Genomic DNA, 20,270 nt, shown 5'->3' with positions numbered 1-20,270 from the left:
CTGTGGATCTTGTTTGCAACATTTTTCCATGTTTTTAATGCCTGTCGTTTGTTTACAGGATAACATTATGATATAAGTTATTGGTAGCATGTATTTCGAATGAGTTTTGATCCTATATTTACTTGTTGTTGAACCTAAGTACGAAATGCTGTTTTAATGCACCCAAATTAGCATTTAGCTAACATTTCACTAGCATTCACCTAGCATTTAGCTAGTATTTACCTAGCATTTAGCTAGTATTTACCTAGTATTTACCTAGCATTTAGCTAGTATTAAATAAGGCAGACTTGTTTCTTTTTGTAGAAACAGGAAAAATATGGAAATAAATCATGTACCCAAAGTGCTGTAGATAATTAATGGTTAATATAAAACATAAACCACAACTTTTATAATTGTGTGTTGAAAGATCAAACCAGTAAATGTTCAATAGTTGGTCTGAAACTTAATTTGATAATAGGCAACTTGTTTCTAAAACCTAATTTTGATGGTAAGGAAATAGTAAACAATTTCAGTGTGGCCCTCCGGACCTCGTTGAAGAACGAATGCGACCCCCCTGGCAAAATTAGTTTGACACTCCTGGTCTAAAGTCTGTTTTATGAATCCAGCAGTAGGTTTAATTCTGATTACTTCCAAGTTTAATTGTGAACATTGATCCATCTTAGTTTATATACCGATGGTATTGAGCTTTGTTTTACGAAGACAAAGGGTAGTCAATGAAACAAAATATTGTCTTAATTTAAAGGAGAGCTACAGGTACCATGTTAGCAATATTTTTTTTTTTGAAGAAGAATGCGGTTTAGAAATATCTGAACTGCAGTTTCTATATGTACACAAGGTAGCCAGGATGGCGAATCGTTATGGAAGAGCAACCTTTTAGCGGCAAACAATGTATAAAACCACATTTAATTTGTGTAATTTTATTCCTTTACTATTCCAGATATATCTTTAGCTTGACATTTAGCATGATTCTGAATTGAAACGCCACTTGTATTAAATTTGATTTGTAGACACGTTTAGATCAGGGTCATGTTCATTAGGCACCACATCGAAGAAAACTGACGGAAACATGGAACGACTACCTGGACTTGTTCAATAAGAAACAGTAATTTTAATTTCCTATTGCGAAATGTTTTCTGTTGCGTGCTATAATACACACAACCTAGCAGTAGGCTTTATCACGCTCCTGTTTGCTTTTGTTAGAAGTGAGGAACAAAAGAAACCATGTTTTTTTTCTCTGTGGTGTTAGGGCTTCTATTTCTCCAGCTCCATCCTTTAGCTTTACATTTTTTGAACAGTGGGCGATTAAATGACAATTGAGAAGCCAAAACAAATGCAACTCTATTTTCAATGTTGACCTATGCTTTTTGCCGTTATTTTATATTAGTCTCCCATTTTCAATGAAGTGAATTCAGATTGTCACCCCACTACTACTACTATTGTGTTCTTTCTCCCCAGCCACCTAACCTAGGTTAATTTCCTTCCTTTCTGATAAACCCTTAGCAGAATGATCTAGTGCCCACCATCCCCCTCTGATTAAACATTTGTCCGGTCCATAATCAGGGCTGTTGTTAGTTTGGGCAGAGGGGAAACGGGAACACTCTTTATTGTTTGATGGGGGGGTTGGGTAGAGGTCAGGGGTTAGGGGCAGTAATGAAAACGTGCGGAGGAGGGCGAGGGGTGTCAGTGCAGTGAGCTTTTGGCATTGTTGGTGGTTCGCTCTGGTGTCCCCCCCCCCTCTTCTTCTTTGGTTTATATGCATCCTGTTGGGTCATATCCATCTGTGACGATCGGGGCCAGCTTTGTCCACTTAGCATTTCCTGTGTGTAAAAAGCTACTTAATGTCGTCACCCATCCCCTTCTGCTCCTAGCCCTCCTCCACCACCCCTACACACACACACACACACACATACACATACACACGTGTGCATGCACGTACACACACACACACACACACACACACACACACACACACACACACACACACACACACACACACACACACACACACACACACACACACACACACACACACACACACACACACACACACACACACACACACACACACAGCATAATAAGCACAAACACCTACAAATAATCAAGATTTGGTCTGAGTGTGTTTATCAGTGTGTGTATTACATTTAACATTACATTTAAGTCATTTAGCAGACGCTCTTATCCAGAGCGACTTACAAATTGGTGCATTCACCTTATGATATCCAGTGGAACAACCACTTTACAATAGTGCATCTAAATCTTTTAAGGGGAGGGGGGGTTAGAAGGATTACTTTATCCTATCCCAGGTATTCCTTAAAGAGGTGGGGTTTCAGGTGTCTCCGGAAGGTGGTGATTGACTCCGCTGTCCTGGCGTCGTGAGGGAGCTTGTTCCACCATTGGGGTGCCAGAGCAGCGAACAGTTTGGACTGGGCTGAGCGGGAACCGTGCTTCCTCAGAGGTAGGGGGGCCATAAGGCCAGAGGTGGATGAACGCAGTGCCCTTGTTTGGGTGTAGGGCCTGATCAGAGCCTGAAGGTATGGAGGTGCCGTTCCCTTCACAGCTCCGTAGGCAAGCACCATGGTCTTGTAGCGGATGCGAGCTTCAACTGGAAGCCAGTGGAGAGAGCGGAGGAGCGGGGTGACGTGAGAGAACTTGGGAAGGTTGAACACCAGACGGGCTGCGGCATTCTGGATGAGTTGTAGGGGTTTAACGGCACAGGCAGGGAGCCCAGCCAACAGCGAGTTGCAGTAATCCAGACGGGAGATGACAAGTGCCTGGATTAGGACCTGCGCCGCTTCCTGTGTGAGGCAGGGTCGTACTCTGCGAATGTTGTAGAGCATGAACCTACAGAATCGGGTCACCGCCTTGATGTTAGTGGAGAACGACAGGGTGTTGTCCAGGATCACGCCAAGGTTCTTAGCACTCTGGGAGGAGGACACAAGGGAGTTGTCAACCGTGATGGCGAGATCATGGAACGGGCAGTCCTTCCCCGGGAGGAAGAGCAGCTCCGTCTTGCCGAGGTTCAGCTTGAGGTGGTGATCCGTCATCCACACTGATATGTCTGCCAGACATGCAGAGATGCGATTCGCCGCCTGGTTATCAGAAGGGGGAAAGGAGAAGATTAATTGTGTGTCGTCTGCATAGCAATGATAGGAGAGACCATGTGAGGATATGACAGAGCCAAGGGACTTGGTGTATAGCGAGAATAGGAGAGGGCCTAGAACAGAGCCCTGGGGGACACCAGTGGTGAGAGCGTGTGGTGCGGAGACAGATTCTTGCCACGCCACCTGGTAGGAGCGACCTGTCAGGTAGGACGCAATCCAAGCGTGGGCCGCGCCGGAGATGCCCAACTCGGAGAGGGTGGAGAGGAGGATCTGATGGTTCACAGTATCAAAGGCAGCAGATAGGTCTAGAAGGATGAGAGCAGAGGAGAGAGAGTTAGCTTTAGCAGTGCGGAGAGCCTCCGTGACACAGAGAAGAGCAGTCTCAGTTGAATGCCCAGTCTTGAAACCTGACTGATTAGGATCAAGAAGGTCATTCTGAGAGAGATAGCAGGAGAGCTGGCCAAGGACGGCACGTTCAAGAGTTTTGGAGAGAAAAGAAAGAAGGGATACTGGTCTGTAGTTGTTGACATCGGAGGGATCGAGTGTAGGTTTTTTCAGAAGGGGTGCAACTCTCGCTCTCTTGAAGACGGAAGGGACGTAGCCAGCGGTCAAGGATGAGTTGATGAGCGAGGTGAGGTAGGGGAGAAGGTCTCCGGAAATGGTCTGGAGAAGAGAGGAGGGGATAGGGTCAAGTGGGCAGGTTGTTGGGCGGCCGGCCGTCACAAGACGCGAGATTTCATCTGGAGAGAGAGGGGAGAAAGAGGTCAAAGCACAGGGTAGGGCAGTGTGAGCAGGACCAGCGGTGTCGTTTGACTTAGCAAACGAGGATCGGATATCGTCAACCTTCTTTTCAAAATGGTTGACGAAGTCATCCGCAGAAAGGGGGGGGGGGAGGAGGATTCAGGAGGGAGGAGAAGGTAGCAAAGAGCTTCCTAGGGTTAGAGGCAGATGCTTGGAATTTAGAGTGGTAGAAAGTGGCTTTAGCAGCAGAGACAGAAGAGGAGAATGTAGAGAGGAGGGAGTGAAAGGATACCAGGTCCGCAGGGAGGCGACTTTTTCTCCATTTCCGCTCGGCTGCCCGGAGCCCTGTTCTGTGAGCTCGCAGTGAGTCGTCGAGCCACGGAGCAGGAGGGGAGGACCGAGCCGGCCTGGAGGATAGGTGACAGAGAAAATCAAAGGATGCAGAAAGGGAGTAGAGGAGGGTTGAGGAGGCAGAATCAGGAGATAGGTTGGAGAAGGTTTGAGCAGAGGGAAGAGATGATAGGATGGAAGAGGAGAGAGTAGCGGGAGAGAGAGAGCGAAGGTTGGGACGGCGCAATACCATCCGAGTAGGGGCAGAGTGAGAAGTGTTGGATGAGAGCGAGAGGGAAAAGGATACAAGGTAGTGGTCGGAGATTTGGAGGGGAGTTGCAATGAGATTAGTGGAAGAACAGCATCTAGTAAAGATGAGGTCAAGCGTATTGCCTGCCTTGTGAGTAGGGGGGGAAGGTGAGAGGGTGAGGTCAAAAGAGGAGAGGAGTGGAAAGAAGGAGGCAGAGAGGAATGAGTCAAAGGTAGACGTGGGGAGGTTAAAGTCACCCAGAACTGTGAGAGGTGAGCCATCCTCAGGAAAGGAGCTTATCAAGGCGTCAAGCTCATTGATGAACTCTCCAAGGGAACCTGGAGGGCGATAAATGATAAGGATGTTAAGCTTGAAAGGGCTGGTAACTGTGACAGCATGGAATTCAAATGAGGAGATAGACAGATGGGTCAGGGGAGAAAGAGAGAATGTCCACTTGGGAGAGATGAGGATTCCAGTGCCACCACCCCACTGGCTCGATGCTCTAGGGGTATGCGAGAACACGTGGGCAGACGAGGAGAGAGCAGTAGGAGTAGCAGTGTTATCTGTGGTAATCCATGTTTCCGTCAGCGCCAGGAAGTCTATGGACTGGAGGGTAGCATAGGCTGAGATGAACTCAGCCTTGTTGGCCGCAGACCGGCAGTTCCAGAGGCTGCCGGAGACCTGGAACTCCACGTGGGTCGTGCGCGCTGGGACCACCAGGTTAGAGTGGCAGCGGCCACGCGGTGTGAAGCGTTTGTATGGCCTGTGCAGAGGGGAGAGAACAGGGATAGACAGACACATAGTTGACAAGCTACAGAAGTGTTGTTTCTTGTATTATTATCTCTTGTGTCTTTAGAGAACTGTTTCACTTTGATATCCTTTTTCTTCTGTCCTGATTTTCTCTTTCTTTTCTTCTGTTAACTGTGTATGATCTGTTGCTGGCTGAGTGATGTTTTCGTTGATCTATTTTTTCATCATTCTTTTACCAGGTATGTTGGCAGAGAACACAATCTCTTTTACAGCAACTTGGGGAGAAAGTTAGTGGAGGGAAGAAGAGGACGATTTCATTTGAATGTGGAGCTGGATATATTACATGGGTTGTTCTCAGGACAGACAGGCAATTGGGAGGAGTGTGGGGGATTGGTTGGCTGGTGTGCTCTCTGCCTCCCTCCCTGTCAGTGGGTCCTCTCTCTGTGGGGGGAGGGGGTTTCTGCCCCTGACCCTGGGATTTCTGGAGCTGACCTGCGGGGCTCCTAATCAAATGGGGTTTTTGTTCCAGGTCGCTCCTCGTCCCTCCTGGGCCTGGCCTGATCAGGAGTTGCTCCTCCATTGGAGCTGAATAGAATGCGCTGGCGGCATTTCCATGGGCTCACACCCTCCCTGTCCCCCCCCATCCCCCATCTCTCTCTTTTTCTCCTCCCCTTCTCCCTCTCGTGCACACCCCCACCCTGTTCCAGGCAACTCCTCCATTTTGTTCTCTCTTTCTCTTTCTCTCTCGCTCAACTATTACCGCCCCAACAGATCCACAGATGATGCAATCTCAATTGCATTCCACACTGCCCTCACCCACCTAAATGAGAGGTATACCGATGTGAGAATGCTGTTCATTGATTATAGCTCAGCATTCAACACCATAGTCCCCTCCAAGTTCTTCACCAAGCTTGAGACCCTGGGACTAAACACCTCCCTCTGCAGCTGGATCCTGGACTTCCTGATGGGCCGACCCCAGGTCTTGAGGGTTGGCAATGTAACTTCCGCCATGCAGACCTTTAACAAGGGGTCCCCTCAGGGATGTGTGCTTAGTCCCCTCCTGTACTCCTTGATCACCAGCGACAATGAGACAGCCTATAGGGTGGAGGCCAGTGACCTGGCAGTGTGGTGCCAGGACAACAACCTCTCCCTCAATGTCAATAAGACTAAGGAGCTGATCGTGGACTATAGGAAATGGAAGAGGTGAGCACGCCCCCATCCACATCAACAGGGCTGTAGTAGAGCGGGTCAACAGCTTCAACTTCCTCGATGTCCAAATCACTAAGGACTTAAAATGGTCTACCCACAACGCACATAGTTGTGAAGAAGGTGTGACAGCACCTCTTCCCCCTAAGAAGGTTGAAAAGATTTGTCATGGGCCCTCAAATCCTCAAAAAGTTCTACAGCTGCATCATTGAGAGCATCTTGAGTAGCTGCATCACTGCTTGGTATGGCAACTGCACCGCCCTCACTCACCCGGGCCGAGCTCCCTGCCATCCAGGACCTCTATATCAGGCGGTGTGAATTGAAGGCCCGGAAAATTGTTAAAGACTCCAACCACCCAAGCCATAGACTGTTCTTTCTGCTTCCGTACAGCAAGCGGTACCAGAGCAACAAGTCTGACACCAACTGAACAGCTTCTATCCTCAAGCCATAAGACTGAAAAATAGCTAACAAAATGTCTACACGGACTATCATTGACCTTTTTGTTGAATTTTTTTATTTTTGCACTGACTCTATGCACACTCACAGGACTCTACACACTCACGCACAGAAGCTCACACTACAACAGCACACACACACTCACATATAATCATCATATAAGCTGCTGCTACTCTGTTTATCATATATCTAGTATGCCTAGTCCTATACACACAGTATCTACCCCTACCACTCCAGTATCCCTGCACTGCTACTCTGTTTATCATATATCTTGATGCCTAGTCCTATACACAGTATTTACTCCTACCACTCCAGTATCCCAGCACTGCTACTCTGTTTATCATATTACTTGATGCCTAGTCCTATACACTCAGTATATACCCCTACCACTCCAGTATCCCTGCACTGCTACTCTGTTGATCATATCTCTTGATGCCTAGTCCTATACACTCAGTATCTACCCCTACCACTCCAGTATGCCTGCACTGCTACTCTGTTTATCATATATCTTGATGCCTAGTCCTATATACACAGTATCTACAGTTGAAGTCGGAAATTTACATACACTTAGGTTGGAGTCATTAAAACTCATTTTTCAAACACTTCACAAATTTCTTGTTAACAAACTATAGTTTTGGCAAGTTGATTAGGACATCTACTTTTACAGACAGGTTATTTCACTTATAATTCACTGTATCACAATTCCAGTGGGTCAGAAGTTTACATACACTAAATTGACTGTGCCTTTAAACAGCTTTAAACAGAAAATGATGTAATGGCTTTACAAGCTTCTGATAGGCTAATTGACATAATTTGAGTCAATTGGAGGTGTACCTGTGGATGTATTTGAAGGCCTACCTTCCAACTCACTGCCTCTTTGCTTGACACCATGGGAAAATCAAAAGAAATCAACCAAGACCTCTGAAAATAAATTGTAGACCTCCACAAGTCTGGTTCATCTTTAAGAGCAATTACCAAACGCCTGAAGGTACCACGTTCATCTGTACAAACAATAGTACGCAAGTATAACCTCCATGGGACCACACAGCCGTCATACCGCTCAGGAAGGAGACGCGTTCTGTCTCCTAGAGATGAATGTACTTTGGTGCAAAAAGTGCAAATCAATCCCAGAACAACAGCAAAGGACCTTGTGAAGATGCTGGAGGAAACGGGTACAAAAGTATCAATATCCACAGTAAAACGAGTCCTATATCAACATAACCTGAAAGGCCGCTCAGCAAGGAAAAAGCCACTGTTCCAAATCCGCCATAAAAAAACAGACTACGGTTTGCAACTGCAGATGGGGACAAAGATCGTACTTTTTGGAGAAATGTCCTCTGGTCTGATGAAACAAAATAGAACTGTTTGGCTAAACAGTTCTATTTTGTTGACCATCGTTATGTTTGGAGGAAAAAGGGGGAGGCTTGCAAGCCAAAGAACAACATCCCAACCGTGAAGCACGGGAGTGGCAGCATTATGTTGTGCTTTGCTGCAGGAGGGACTGGTGCACTTCACAAAATAAATGACATCACGAGGAAGGAAAATGATGTGGATATATTGAAGCAATATCTCAAGATATCAGTCAGGAAGTTAAAGCTTGGTTGCAAATGGGTCTTCCAAATGGACAATGACCCCAAGCAAACTTACAAAGTTGTGGCAAAATGGCTTAAGAACAACAAAGTCAAGGTAATGGAGTGGCCATCACAAAGCCCTGACCTCAATCCTATAGAACATTTGTGGGCAGAACTGAAAAAGCGTGTGCGAGCAAGGAGGCCTACAAACCTGACTCACTTCCCCCTGCTGTAAGGAGAAATGGGCCAAAATTCATCTTATTGGGTGAAGCTTGTGGAAGGCTACCCAAAACGTTTGACTCAAGTTAAACAATTTAAAGACAATGCTACCAAATACTAATTGAGTGTATGTGAACTTCTGATCCACTGGGAATGTGATGAAAGAAATAAAAGCTGAAATCAATCATTCGCTCTACTATTATTCAGACATTTCACATTCTTAAAATAAAGTGGTGATCCTAACTGACCTAAGACAGGGAATTTTTACTAGGATTAAATATCAGGAATTGTGGAAAACGGAGTTTAAATGTATTTGGCTAATGTGTATGTAAACTTCCGACTTCAACTGTAGCTTGTTGTGATGTGTGTTTTGTCCTATATTTAAATTTTTTATCCCAGCCCCTTTCCCCGCAGGAGGCCTTTTGCCATTTGGTAGGCCGTCATTGTAAATAATAATTTGTACTTAACTGACTTGCCTAGTTAAATAAAATACATTTTTGGGAAAGAGCTTTCAAGAAAGGCATTTATTTCCCTGTACTTGACAATAAAATTTTAAACTCTCTGTTCTGTCCTCTCTCTCTCTCTCTCTGTCTCTTTCTCTCTCTCACCGACAGACAGACTGTCTGTCTCTGTTCACTCCCCCTCTCTCTTGCTCTCTCTCTGTACACTCCTCTTGCTTCCTCTCTCTCTCTCTTCACTACTCTCTCGCTCTCTCTCATTCAATTCAAAGGGCTTTATTGGCATGGGAAAGCCCTTTTGAATTGAATTTACAAAGCTGTTTGTGCTTCACTGGTTGCTCTTTTCTTGTGGCAACTGGTCACAAATCTTGCTGCTGTGATGGCACACTGGTGTTTCACCTAATAGATACGGGAGTGATGAAGATGGCCGAGTACATCACTGGGACCGTGCTCCCACCCATTCAGGACATCTACTCAAAACGATGCCTGAGGAAGGCCACAGCATCATCAAGGACCCCACACACCCCAGCTACAAGCAGTTCTCTCCCTTACCATTGGGTAGAGAGTATCGGAGCATGAGATCTTTTTTTTCATGTATATATATATTTAACTAGGTAGTTCAGTTAACCTCTTGGGGCTAGGTGGGACGCTAGCGTGCCACCCGTGGTGCACTCCATCAACAGCAGGTGCATTTCAAGAGCGGCAAATTTGAATCCAAATAAATGTCAAAATTCAAATTTTTCAAAAATACAACTATGTTACACCATTTGAAAGATAAACATCTCCTTAATCTAACCACGTTTTACGATTTCAAAAAGGTTTTACGGCGAAAGCATAAATTTAGAGTATGTTAGGACAGTACATTTACAAGAGTTGTGTGTAATGTTTTGTCAAGTCAAAGACAGGGTCACCAAAACCATAAAACCAGCTAAAATGATACACTAACCTTTTACAATCTCCATCAGATGACACTCCTAGGACATTATGTTAGACAATGCATGCATTTTTAGTTCTATCAAGTTGATATTTATATCCAAAAACAGCGTTTTACTATGGCATTGATGTTGAGGAAATCGTTTCCCTCCAATAACCGGCAGTCAAGTCAGCGTCACAAATTAAATAATTAAAATTAGAAAACATTGGTAAAATATTATATTGTCATTTAAAGAATTATAGATTTACATCTTTTGAACGCAATCAACTTGCCAGATTTAAAAATAACCTTACTGGGAAATCACACTTTGCAATAATCTGAGCACTGTGCCCAGAAAAATACGCGTTGCGATACAGACTAGACGTCATGTTGGGGAGATCTAAAATCGAAAATACTATGTAAATAATCCATTACCTTTGATTCTCTTCATCAGATGTCACTTCCAGGTATCACAGGTCCATAACGAATGTAGTTTTGTTCAAAAAAGCTCATCATTTATGTCCAAAAATCTCCGTCTCGTTAGCACATGATGTAAGCCAGCCGGACTTCTCGTCATGAACGAGGGGAAAAAATATATTTCCGTTCGTTCAAACATGTCAAACGTTGTATAGCATAAATCATTAGGGCCTTTTTTAACCAGAACATGAATAATATTCAAGGTGGACGAATGCATAGTCTTTTATAACGTATTGGAACGAGGGTACCCAACATGAAGTAGCGCCAGGTGTCTAATGGGACATCACCGTTCCATGGCTCTTGTTCGGTCAGATCTCCCTCCAGAAGACTCAAAACACTTTGTAAAGGCTGGTGACATCTAGTGGAAGCAATAGGAAGTGCCAAAATATTCCTAAACCCCTGTGTTTTTCAATGGGATAGGTTTAAAGTCAATACAACACATCAGGTATCCACTTCCTGTCAGAAAATGTCTCAGGGTTTTGCCTGCCAAATGAGTTCTGTTATACTCACAGACACCATTCAAACAGTTTTGGAAACTTTAGAGTGTTTTCTATCCATATATAATAAGTATATGCATATTCTAGTTACTGGGTAGGATTAGTAACCAGATTAAATCGGGTACATTTTTTTTATCCAGACGTGCAAATGCTGCCCCCTAGACCCAACAGGTTAAGAACAAATTCTTATTTACAATGACGGCCTACACCGGCCAAACCGGGACGACGCTGGGCCAATTGTGCGCCGCCCTATGGGACTCCCAATCACGGCCGGTTGTGATACAGCCTGGATTCGAACCAGGGTGTCTGTAGTGACCCCTCTAGCACTGAGATGCAGTGCCTTAGACCACTGCGCTTGAACTGGACTGACCACCTGCTCTGATTCTCCGCACCTTAGCACACATGCACTCAATCATGCACACACACACACACACACACACACACACACACACACACACACACACACACACACACACACACACACACACACACACACACACACACACACACACACACACATTCTCTGGTCTGATGAAACCAAGATTGAACTCTTTGGCCTGAATGCCAAGCGTCACATCTGGAGGAAACCTGGCACCATCCCTACGGTGAAGCATGGTGGTGGCAGCATCATGCTGTGGGGATGTTTTTCAGAGGCGGTGACTGGGAGACTAGTCAGGATCGAGGGAAAGATGAACAGAGCAAAGTACAGAAAGATCCTTGATGAAAACCTGCTCCAGAGCCCTCAGGACCTCTGACTGGGACAAAGTTTTACCATCTCTAGAGAGACCTGAAAATAGCTGTGCAGCGATGCTCCCCATCCAACCTGACATAGCTTGAGAGGATCTGCAGAGAAGAATGGGAGAAACTCCCCAAATACAGGTGTGCTTATAGCATCATAACCAAGAACACTCGATGCTGTAATCGCTGCCAAAGGTGCTTCAACACAGTACTGAGTAAAGGGTCTGAATACTTATGTCAATGTGATTTCATTTTTTATTTATTTATACATTTGCAAAAAAAAGTAAGTATTTTTTTTCTTTGTCATTATGGGGTATTGTGTGTAGATGGATGAGGGAAAAAAATATTGAATCCATTTTAGAATAAGGCTGTAACATAACAAAATGTGGAAGAAGTCAAGGGGTCTGAATACTTTTCCGAATGAACTGCTTCACACTTCACAACTGCTGCTACCAGACTCTTATTATAATGCTCAATTTATAAACTTGCGGTGGCCTCTCTCAATAGCAAGGCTATAGTCACTGAGTCTGTACATAGTCAAACCTTTCCTTAATCTTGGGTCAGTCACAGTGGTCAGGTACTCTCTGTTTAGGGCCAAATAACTTTCCAGTTTGTTAAGTTTTTTGGGTTAATTCTTTCCAATGTGTCAAGTAATTATCTTTTGGTTTTCTCATGATTTGGTTGGGTCTAATTGTGTTCCTGTCCTGGGCCTCTGTTCAAAAAACAGAAAAAGACCCCACAGAGCCCCAGAACAGGAACACAATTAGACCCAACCAAATCACGAGAAAACCAAAAGATAAGTACCAGCTTTCTTAGGGGACTCTTCTCCAGGTTCATCTCTCTGTAGGTGATGGCTTTGTTATGGAAGGGTTGGGAATTGCTTCATTTTAGGCGGTTGTAGAATTGAACGGTTATTTTCTGGATTTTGATAATTAGCAGGTATCGTCCTAATTCTGCACTGCATGCATTATTTGGTGTTTTACGTTTTCTCCCTCCCTCTCATGCTTTCTCATTCTCTTTCTGACCATGCCCTCCTGACCTCTGTGTGTAAACTGAAACCAGGCAAGACACCCGCCAGGACACTTGAGAGGAGGGTATTTTACACACACACTCACATGCTGACCACACAGCTCGCGTCGGGCACACCTGTTATAAGGCACACCTGTTAATTGAAATGCATTCCAGGTGACTACCTCATGAAGCTGGTTGAGAGAATGCCAAGTGTGCAAAGCTGTCATCAAGGCAAAGGGTGGCTACTTTGAAGAATCACAAATATAAAATATACACTACCGGTCAAAAGTTTTAGAACACCTACTCATTCAAGGGGTTTTCTTTATTTTTGGTACTATTTTCTACATTGTAGAGTATGCCAAGAGTGTGCAAAGCTGTCATCAAGGCAAAGGGTGGCTATTTGAAGAATAAACACTTTTTTGGTTACTACATGATTCCGTACGTGTTATTTCATAGTTGTGAAGTCTTCACTAATATTGTACAATGTAGAAAATATAAAAAAAGAAAGAAAAACTATGGAATGAGTAGATCGTAAAAAATAAAAGCTACTGATTTTCCGATTGAATAACATTTTTCGTAAGACATTTAACGGACCTTGACTATGACAGGAATGAAATACTCAATTGACATTCTAAAGGTTTGCTCTGAATAAGGCATATCTTTATGCCAGTCCAAAAATCCTTCATTGTAACAGTGCAGCATTTTTTTAAAGGGGTTGTCTGGTTATAATTGTAATTACATGGTTATAGTTCAGTATCTTTTAAAAGGCGATTTTCTGTAATTCAAATTCTATGGTTAAAGGGCAGAATTTTTAAAGGCGTGGTCTATTTATTTTTTACTCCACAGAGTAAGCTGGTGATGGATGGCTTCCGCAGCCTGAAGGAGGGCGAGCAGGTGGAGTTCACCTTTAAGAAGTCCTCCAAGGGCCTGGAGTGCCTGCGGGTGACGGGGCCAGGCGGGGGACCGTGCACGGGCAGCGAGAGGAGACCCAAAGGGAAGGCCACGCCCCAGAAGAACCGCAAACAAAAGGGTGACCGGTGAGTACAAGAGCAAAGCATGCTGGGAAGGCTCTGATTAACAGGAAGTCAAATGTGGATGGAGCTTTGCTGTAGTAGGCACAGGTGTTTAAAATGACATGGATGAAATGGTTGTTACTGGAAACTAAAGTTAAAGTAACGTTGGATAAAATAAATAATTAAAAAGGCTAAGATGATTCTAAATATGCTTTAAAAATATATATGATCAATTTTACACTTAAATTTTACTAACGACAACACAACCCAAATTAATGTGAGTGTTTAGTGTCTTTTCAAAACCATCTTTACAAAACCTACAAAACCAAACCTTTTCTAGTCGTATTCATATGGTGGTGATTTTTGTATTAGCCTTACAAATCTACAGTGCCTTCAGAAAGTTTTCACACTCCTTGACTTTTTCCACATTTTGTTGTGTTACAGCCTGAATTTAATATTGATTACATTTATATATTTTTGGTCACTGGCCTACGCACAGTACCCCATAATGTCAAAGTGGAATTATGTTTTTAAAAATGTTTACAAATGATTTAAAAATGAAAAGCAGAAATGTCTTGAGTCAATAAGTATTCAACCCCTTGGTTATGGCAAGCCTAAATCAGTTCAGGAGTAAAAATGTGCTTAACCTCTTACATCTAGACGTTCCGCTAGCGGAACACCTGCTCTAATATCCAATGATATGCGTGGCGCGAATTACAAATTCCTCAAAAATACAAAAACTTCAATTTTTCAAACATATGACTATTTCACAGCATTTTAAAGACAAGACTCTCCTTTATCTAACCACACTGTCCGATTTCAAAAAGGCTTTACAGCGAAAGCAAAACATTAGATTATGTCAGCAGAGTACCAAGCCAGAAATAATCAGACACCCATTTTTCAAGCTAGCATATAATGTCACAAAAACCCAGAAGACAGCTAAATGCAGCACTAACCTTTGATGATCTTCATCAGATGACACACCTAGGACATTATGTTATACAATACATGCATGTTTTGTTCAATCAAGTTCATATTTATATCAAAAAACAGCTTTTTACATTAGCATGTGACGTTCAGAACTAGCATACCCCCGCAAACTTCCGGGGAATTTGCTAACAATTTACTAAATTACTCACGATAAACGTTCACAAAAAGCATAACAATTATTTTAAGAATTATAGATACAGAACTCCTCTATGCACTCGATATGTCCGATTTTAAAATAGCTTTTTGGTGAAAGCACATTTTGCAATATTCTAAGTACATAGCCCAGCCATCACGGGCTAGCTATTTAGACACCCGGCAAGTTTAGCCTTCACCAAAATCAGATTTACTATTATAAAAGTTTGATTACCTTTTGTTGTCTTCGTCAGAATGCACTCCCAGGACTGCTACTTCAATAACAAATGTTGGTTTGGTCCAAAATAATCCATCGTTATATCCGAATAGCGGCGTTTTGTTCGTGCGTCCCAGACACTATCCGAAATGGTAAATCAGGGTCGCGCGCATGGCGCAATTCGTGACAAAAAAATTCTAAATATTCCATTACCGTACTTCGATGCATGTCAACCGCTGTTTAAAATCAATTTTTATGCAATTTATCTCGTAAAAAAGCAATAATATTCCGACCGGGAATCTCCTTTTCGGCAAACAGAGGAAAAATCACAAAGACGGGGGCGGCCAGGGCACGCGCCTAAGCCCACAGTCCCTTGATCGGCCACTTGACAAAGGCGATAATGTGTTTCAGCCTGGGGCTGGGATGACGACATTCTGTTTTTTCCCGGGCTCTGAGCGCCCATGGAAGACGTAGGAAGTGTCACGTTAGAGCAGAGATCCTTTGTAAAAGATAGAGATGGCAAAGAAGTTCAAGAAATGGTCAGACAGGCCACTTCCTGTAAAGGAATCTCTCAGGTTTTGACCTGCCATTTGAGTTCTGTTATACTCACAGACACCATTCAAACAGTTTTAGAAACTTTGGAGTGTTTTCTATCCAAAGCCAATAATTATATGCATATTCTAGTTACTGGGCAGGAGTAGTAACCAGATTAAATCGGGTACGTTTTTTATCCAGCCGTGAAAATACTGCCCCCTAGCCATAACAGGTTAACAAGTCACATAATAAGTTGCATGGACTCACTCTGTGTGCAATAATAGTGTTTAACCCCCTAAAGTCGACTGATGCAATTTAAGCTAGAGATACTGTTTCAGTTTTTTGCATTGTATGCGTCTCAATCCACTGCATCCAACGATGTCGCACTTCTGCATCTGCGGTGAAACGTGGCAGAGCTAAAGCGGTGTTTGGTCCTCTCACGAAAACGTCTGTAACGTCAAAACTCTTTGGAAAGATGAGACTCTCACAAACACGATGGTGGTCTCCTCTATGACCCCCACGAGTGTCAGGATACTCGTCTGAAGTTTGTACCATTGATGTGTCAACTTCTGTTTGTAGCGTCCAAACTGTTTAGGCTACAAACTAATGTGACCCCACTGTAGAAAGGGGAGATTCTCACGAACATGAAGGTGTTCTTCGTTTCTCTCTACAACCCCCATAAATGTCACAGGAATCGTCTAAGGGTAATGGAAGTAGGAATGTAGTTTTGTGCTAAATATATATACAACTAGGGAAAAAAGTATTTGATCCCCTGCTGATTTTGTATGTTTGCCCACTGACAAAGAAATGATCAGTCTATAATTTTAATGGTAGGATTATTTGAACAGAGAGACAGAATAACAACAAAAAAATCTAGAAAAACGCATGTCAAAAATGTTATAAATTGATTTGCATTTTAATGAGGGAAATAAGTATTTCACCCCTCTCAATCAGAAAGATTTCTGGCTCCCAGGTGTGTTTTATATAGGTAACGAGCTGAGATTAGGAGCACACTCTTAAAGGGAGTGCTCCTTAATCTCAGTTTGTTACCTGTATAAAAGACACCTGTCCACAGAAGCAATCAATCAATCAGATTCCAAACTCTCCACCATGGCCAAGACCAAAGAGCTCTCCAAGGATGTCAGGGACAAGATTGTAGACCGACACAAGGCTGGAATGGGCTACAAGACCATCGCCAAGCAGCTTGGTGAGAAGGTGACAACAGTTGGTGCGATTATTCACAAATGGAAGAAACACAAAAGAACTGTCAATCTCCCTCGGCCTGGGGCTCCATGCAAGATCTCACGTCGTGGAGTTGCAATGATCATGAGAACGGTGAGGAATCAGCCCCGAACTACACGGGAGGATCTTGTCAATGATCTCAAGGCAGCTGGGACCATAGTCACCAAGAAAATAATTGGTAACACACTACGCCTTGAAGGACTGAAATCCTGCAGCGCCTGCAAGGTCCCCTGCTCAAGAAAGCACATATACATACCCGTCTGAAGTTTGCCAATGAACATCTGAATGATTCAGAGGACAACTGGGTGAAAGTGTTGTGGTCAGATGAGACCGAAATGGAGGTCTTTGGCATCAACTCAACTTGCCGTGTTGGGAGGAGGAGGAATGCTGCCTATGACCCCAAGAACACCATCCCCACCGTCAAACATGGAGGTGGAAACATTATGTTTTGGGGGTGTTTTTCTGCTAAGGGGACAGGACAACTTCACCGCATCAAAGGGACGATGGACGGGGCCATGTACCGTCAAATCTTGGGTGAGAACCTCCTTCCCTCAGCCAGGGCATTGAAAATGGGTCGTGGATGGATATTCCAGCATGACAATGACCCAAAACACACGGCCAAGGCAACAAAGGAGTGGCTCAAGAAGAAGCACATTAAGGTCCTGGAGTGGCCTAGCCAGTCTCCAGACCTTAATCCCATAGAAAATCTGTGGAGGGAGCTGAAGGTTCGAGTTGCCAAACGTCAGCCTCGAAACCTTAATGACTTGGAGAAGATCTGCCAAGAGGAGTGGGACAAAATCCCTCCTGAGATGTGTGCAAACCTGGTGGCCAGCTACAAGAAACGTCCGACCTCTGTGATTGCCAACAAGGGTTTTGCCACCAAGTACTAAGTCATGTTTTGCAGAGGGGTCAAATACTTATTTCCCTCATTAAAATGCAAATCAATTTATAACATTTTTGACATGCGTTTTTCTGGATGTTTTTGTTGTTATTCTGTCTCTCACTGTTCAAATAATCCTACCATTAAAATTATAGACTGATCATTTCTTTGTCAGTGGGCAAATTTACAAAATCAGCAGGGGATCAAATACTTTTTTCCCTCACTGTATATCTCCTAGTTATAGTTCAACACCTTGTTTCTTATGCTTTATTTTTTTACTGTCCTTTTTGCCATTTATGAATGTGTTATTCAATGTCTTTCTATTGGCTATAGTAATAAAGGTTCAAATCAATATTTAATCAAATAAGTGTTTAGAATTGTAGAATATATATATATATATATATATATATATATATATATATATATATATATATATATATATATATATATATATATATATATATATATTATACCTAAAGGGGTTCTACAATTCTAAATCAAATAGCTAAATGGTCCATAGTATGACCATCTCAAAACAATTCCATGGGTCAGCTTAGAACCCCCCACAGTTGCCGGTGAGGAAGGAAACCACTCAGGGATTTCACTGAGGCCAATGGTGACTTTAAAACAGTTACAGATTTTAATGGCTGTGATAGGAGAAATTTGAGGATGGATCAACAACATTGTAGTTACTCCACAGTTCTAACCTAATTGATGAAGTGAAAAGAAGGAAGCCTGTACAGAAAAAAAATATTCCAAAACATGCATCCTGTTAGCAACAAGGCACTAAAGTAAAACTTCCAAAAAATTGGCAAAGAAATTAACTTTATGCCGTGAGTACAAAGTGTTATGTTTGTGGCAAATCCAACACATCACTGAGTACCACTCTTCACATTTTCAAGCATGGTCGTGGCTGTTATGGGCATTCTTGCCATCGGCAAGGACTAGGGAGTTTTTTATAATAAAAAGAAACGGAATGGAGCTAAGCACAGGCAAAATCCTAGAGGAGAACCTGGTTCAGTCTGCTTTTTACCAGACACTGGGAGACAAATTCACCTTTCAGCAGGACAATAACCTAAAACACAAGGCCAAATGTGTACAAAACATTAAGAACCCCTTCCTAATATTGAGTATCATAGCTTTCACCTGGTCAGTCTATGTCTTGGAAAGAGCAGGTGTTCTTAATGTTTGTGCACTGTGTACACTGGAGTTGCTTACCAAGATGACATTGAATGTTCCCGAGTGGCCTGTTTAGAGTTTTTACTTAAATCGGCTTGAAAATGGCTAGCTAGCAATGATCAACTATAAATTTATCAGAGCTTGATCAATTTTTTAAAGAATAATATGCAAATATTGTACAATCCATGTGTGCAAAACACTTAAAGACTTACCCAGAAAGACTCACTGCTGTAGTCGCTGCCAAAGGTGATTCTAAGATGTATTGACTCAGGGGAGTGAATACTTATTTAAATTAGATATTTTTGTATTTCATTTTCAATCAATTAACAAACATTTCAAAAACATGTTTTCACTTTGTCATTGTGGGTTCTTGTGTGTAGATGGGTGAGATTTGTATAAATTGAATCCATTTTGAATTCAGGCTGTAACACAACATGTGGAATAAGTCTTGGGGTATGACTACTTTCTGAAGGCACTGTATATGTTTCTGTCTTCATCATCAGTTAAATATTTCTCAGGGGGCCTATATTGTGGATTCAAACCTAGATCTAAGTACAGGATGGTTGCTATGGTTATTCTGCTCAATGATCATGCATTGAATAGGGCACTTTGCCCGCTATTTCACAGCTATTTAAAGTCAAATTGTCAGCTTCCACATTGTAGACCATCTTAAATGTGTGCCTGGGTAAGTTTGTGTGAATCTCAATGCATTTTACTACAGCCATTTTGATAGGGGGTGTTTTGTCAGAGGAAGGCTCATAAAATTGTCAAAGACTCCAGCCACCCAATCCATACACTGTTCTCTCTGCTACCGCATGGCAAGCGGTACCAGTGCACCAAGTCTGGGACCAACAGGATCCTGAACAGCTTCTACCCCCAAGCCATAAGACTGATAAATAAGACTGATAAATAGCTAATCAAATGGCTAGCTGGACCACCTGCAATGACCCTTTTGTCTTGAACCTAACTGTCTTGCACTGACTATGCACACACACTGGACTTTACCCACACACTCACACATACTTACACACACACACATACACGCCCACACACACATAACGTGCACACACGCATACTGACACCACACACACACACACACACACACACACACACACACACACACACACACACACACACACACACACACACACACACACACACACACACACACACACACACACACACACACACACACACACACACACACACACACACACTTTCATACTCACCACATACGCTGCTGCTACTGTCTTATCTATCCTGTTGCCATGTCACTTTACCCCTACCTGTATGTACATAGCTACCTGAATTACTTGGTACCTCTGCATATCGACTCAGTACTGGTACTCCCTCTATCAGTGGTGT

General features: G+C 43.1%; 1 protein-coding gene across 2 annotated transcripts in view; it reads left to right on the top strand.

The window, feature by feature from the left end:
• Nucleotides 1-20,270, top strand: part of LOC106607557 (protein lin-28 homolog A) — a 46,506-nt gene that overhangs the window by 7,602 nt on the left and 18,634 nt on the right. For both annotated transcript variants that reach the window (XM_014204597.2, XM_014204596.2), the window contains exon 3: nucleotides 13,565-13,755. In XM_014204597.2, the coding sequence (XP_014060072.1) occupies nucleotides 13,565-13,755 (191 nt within the window). The remainder of the gene's footprint in view (nucleotides 1-13,564; nucleotides 13,756-20,270) is intronic.

Source organism: Salmo salar, chromosome ssa06 (genome assembly GCF_905237065.1).
Source record: "Salmo salar chromosome ssa06, Ssal_v3.1, whole genome shotgun sequence".
Lineage (NCBI taxonomy): Eukaryota > Metazoa > Chordata > Actinopteri > Salmoniformes > Salmonidae > Salmo > Salmo salar.
Note: the sequence above shows the minus strand (reverse complement) of the source record. Positions and strands in the feature narration are given on the sequence as shown.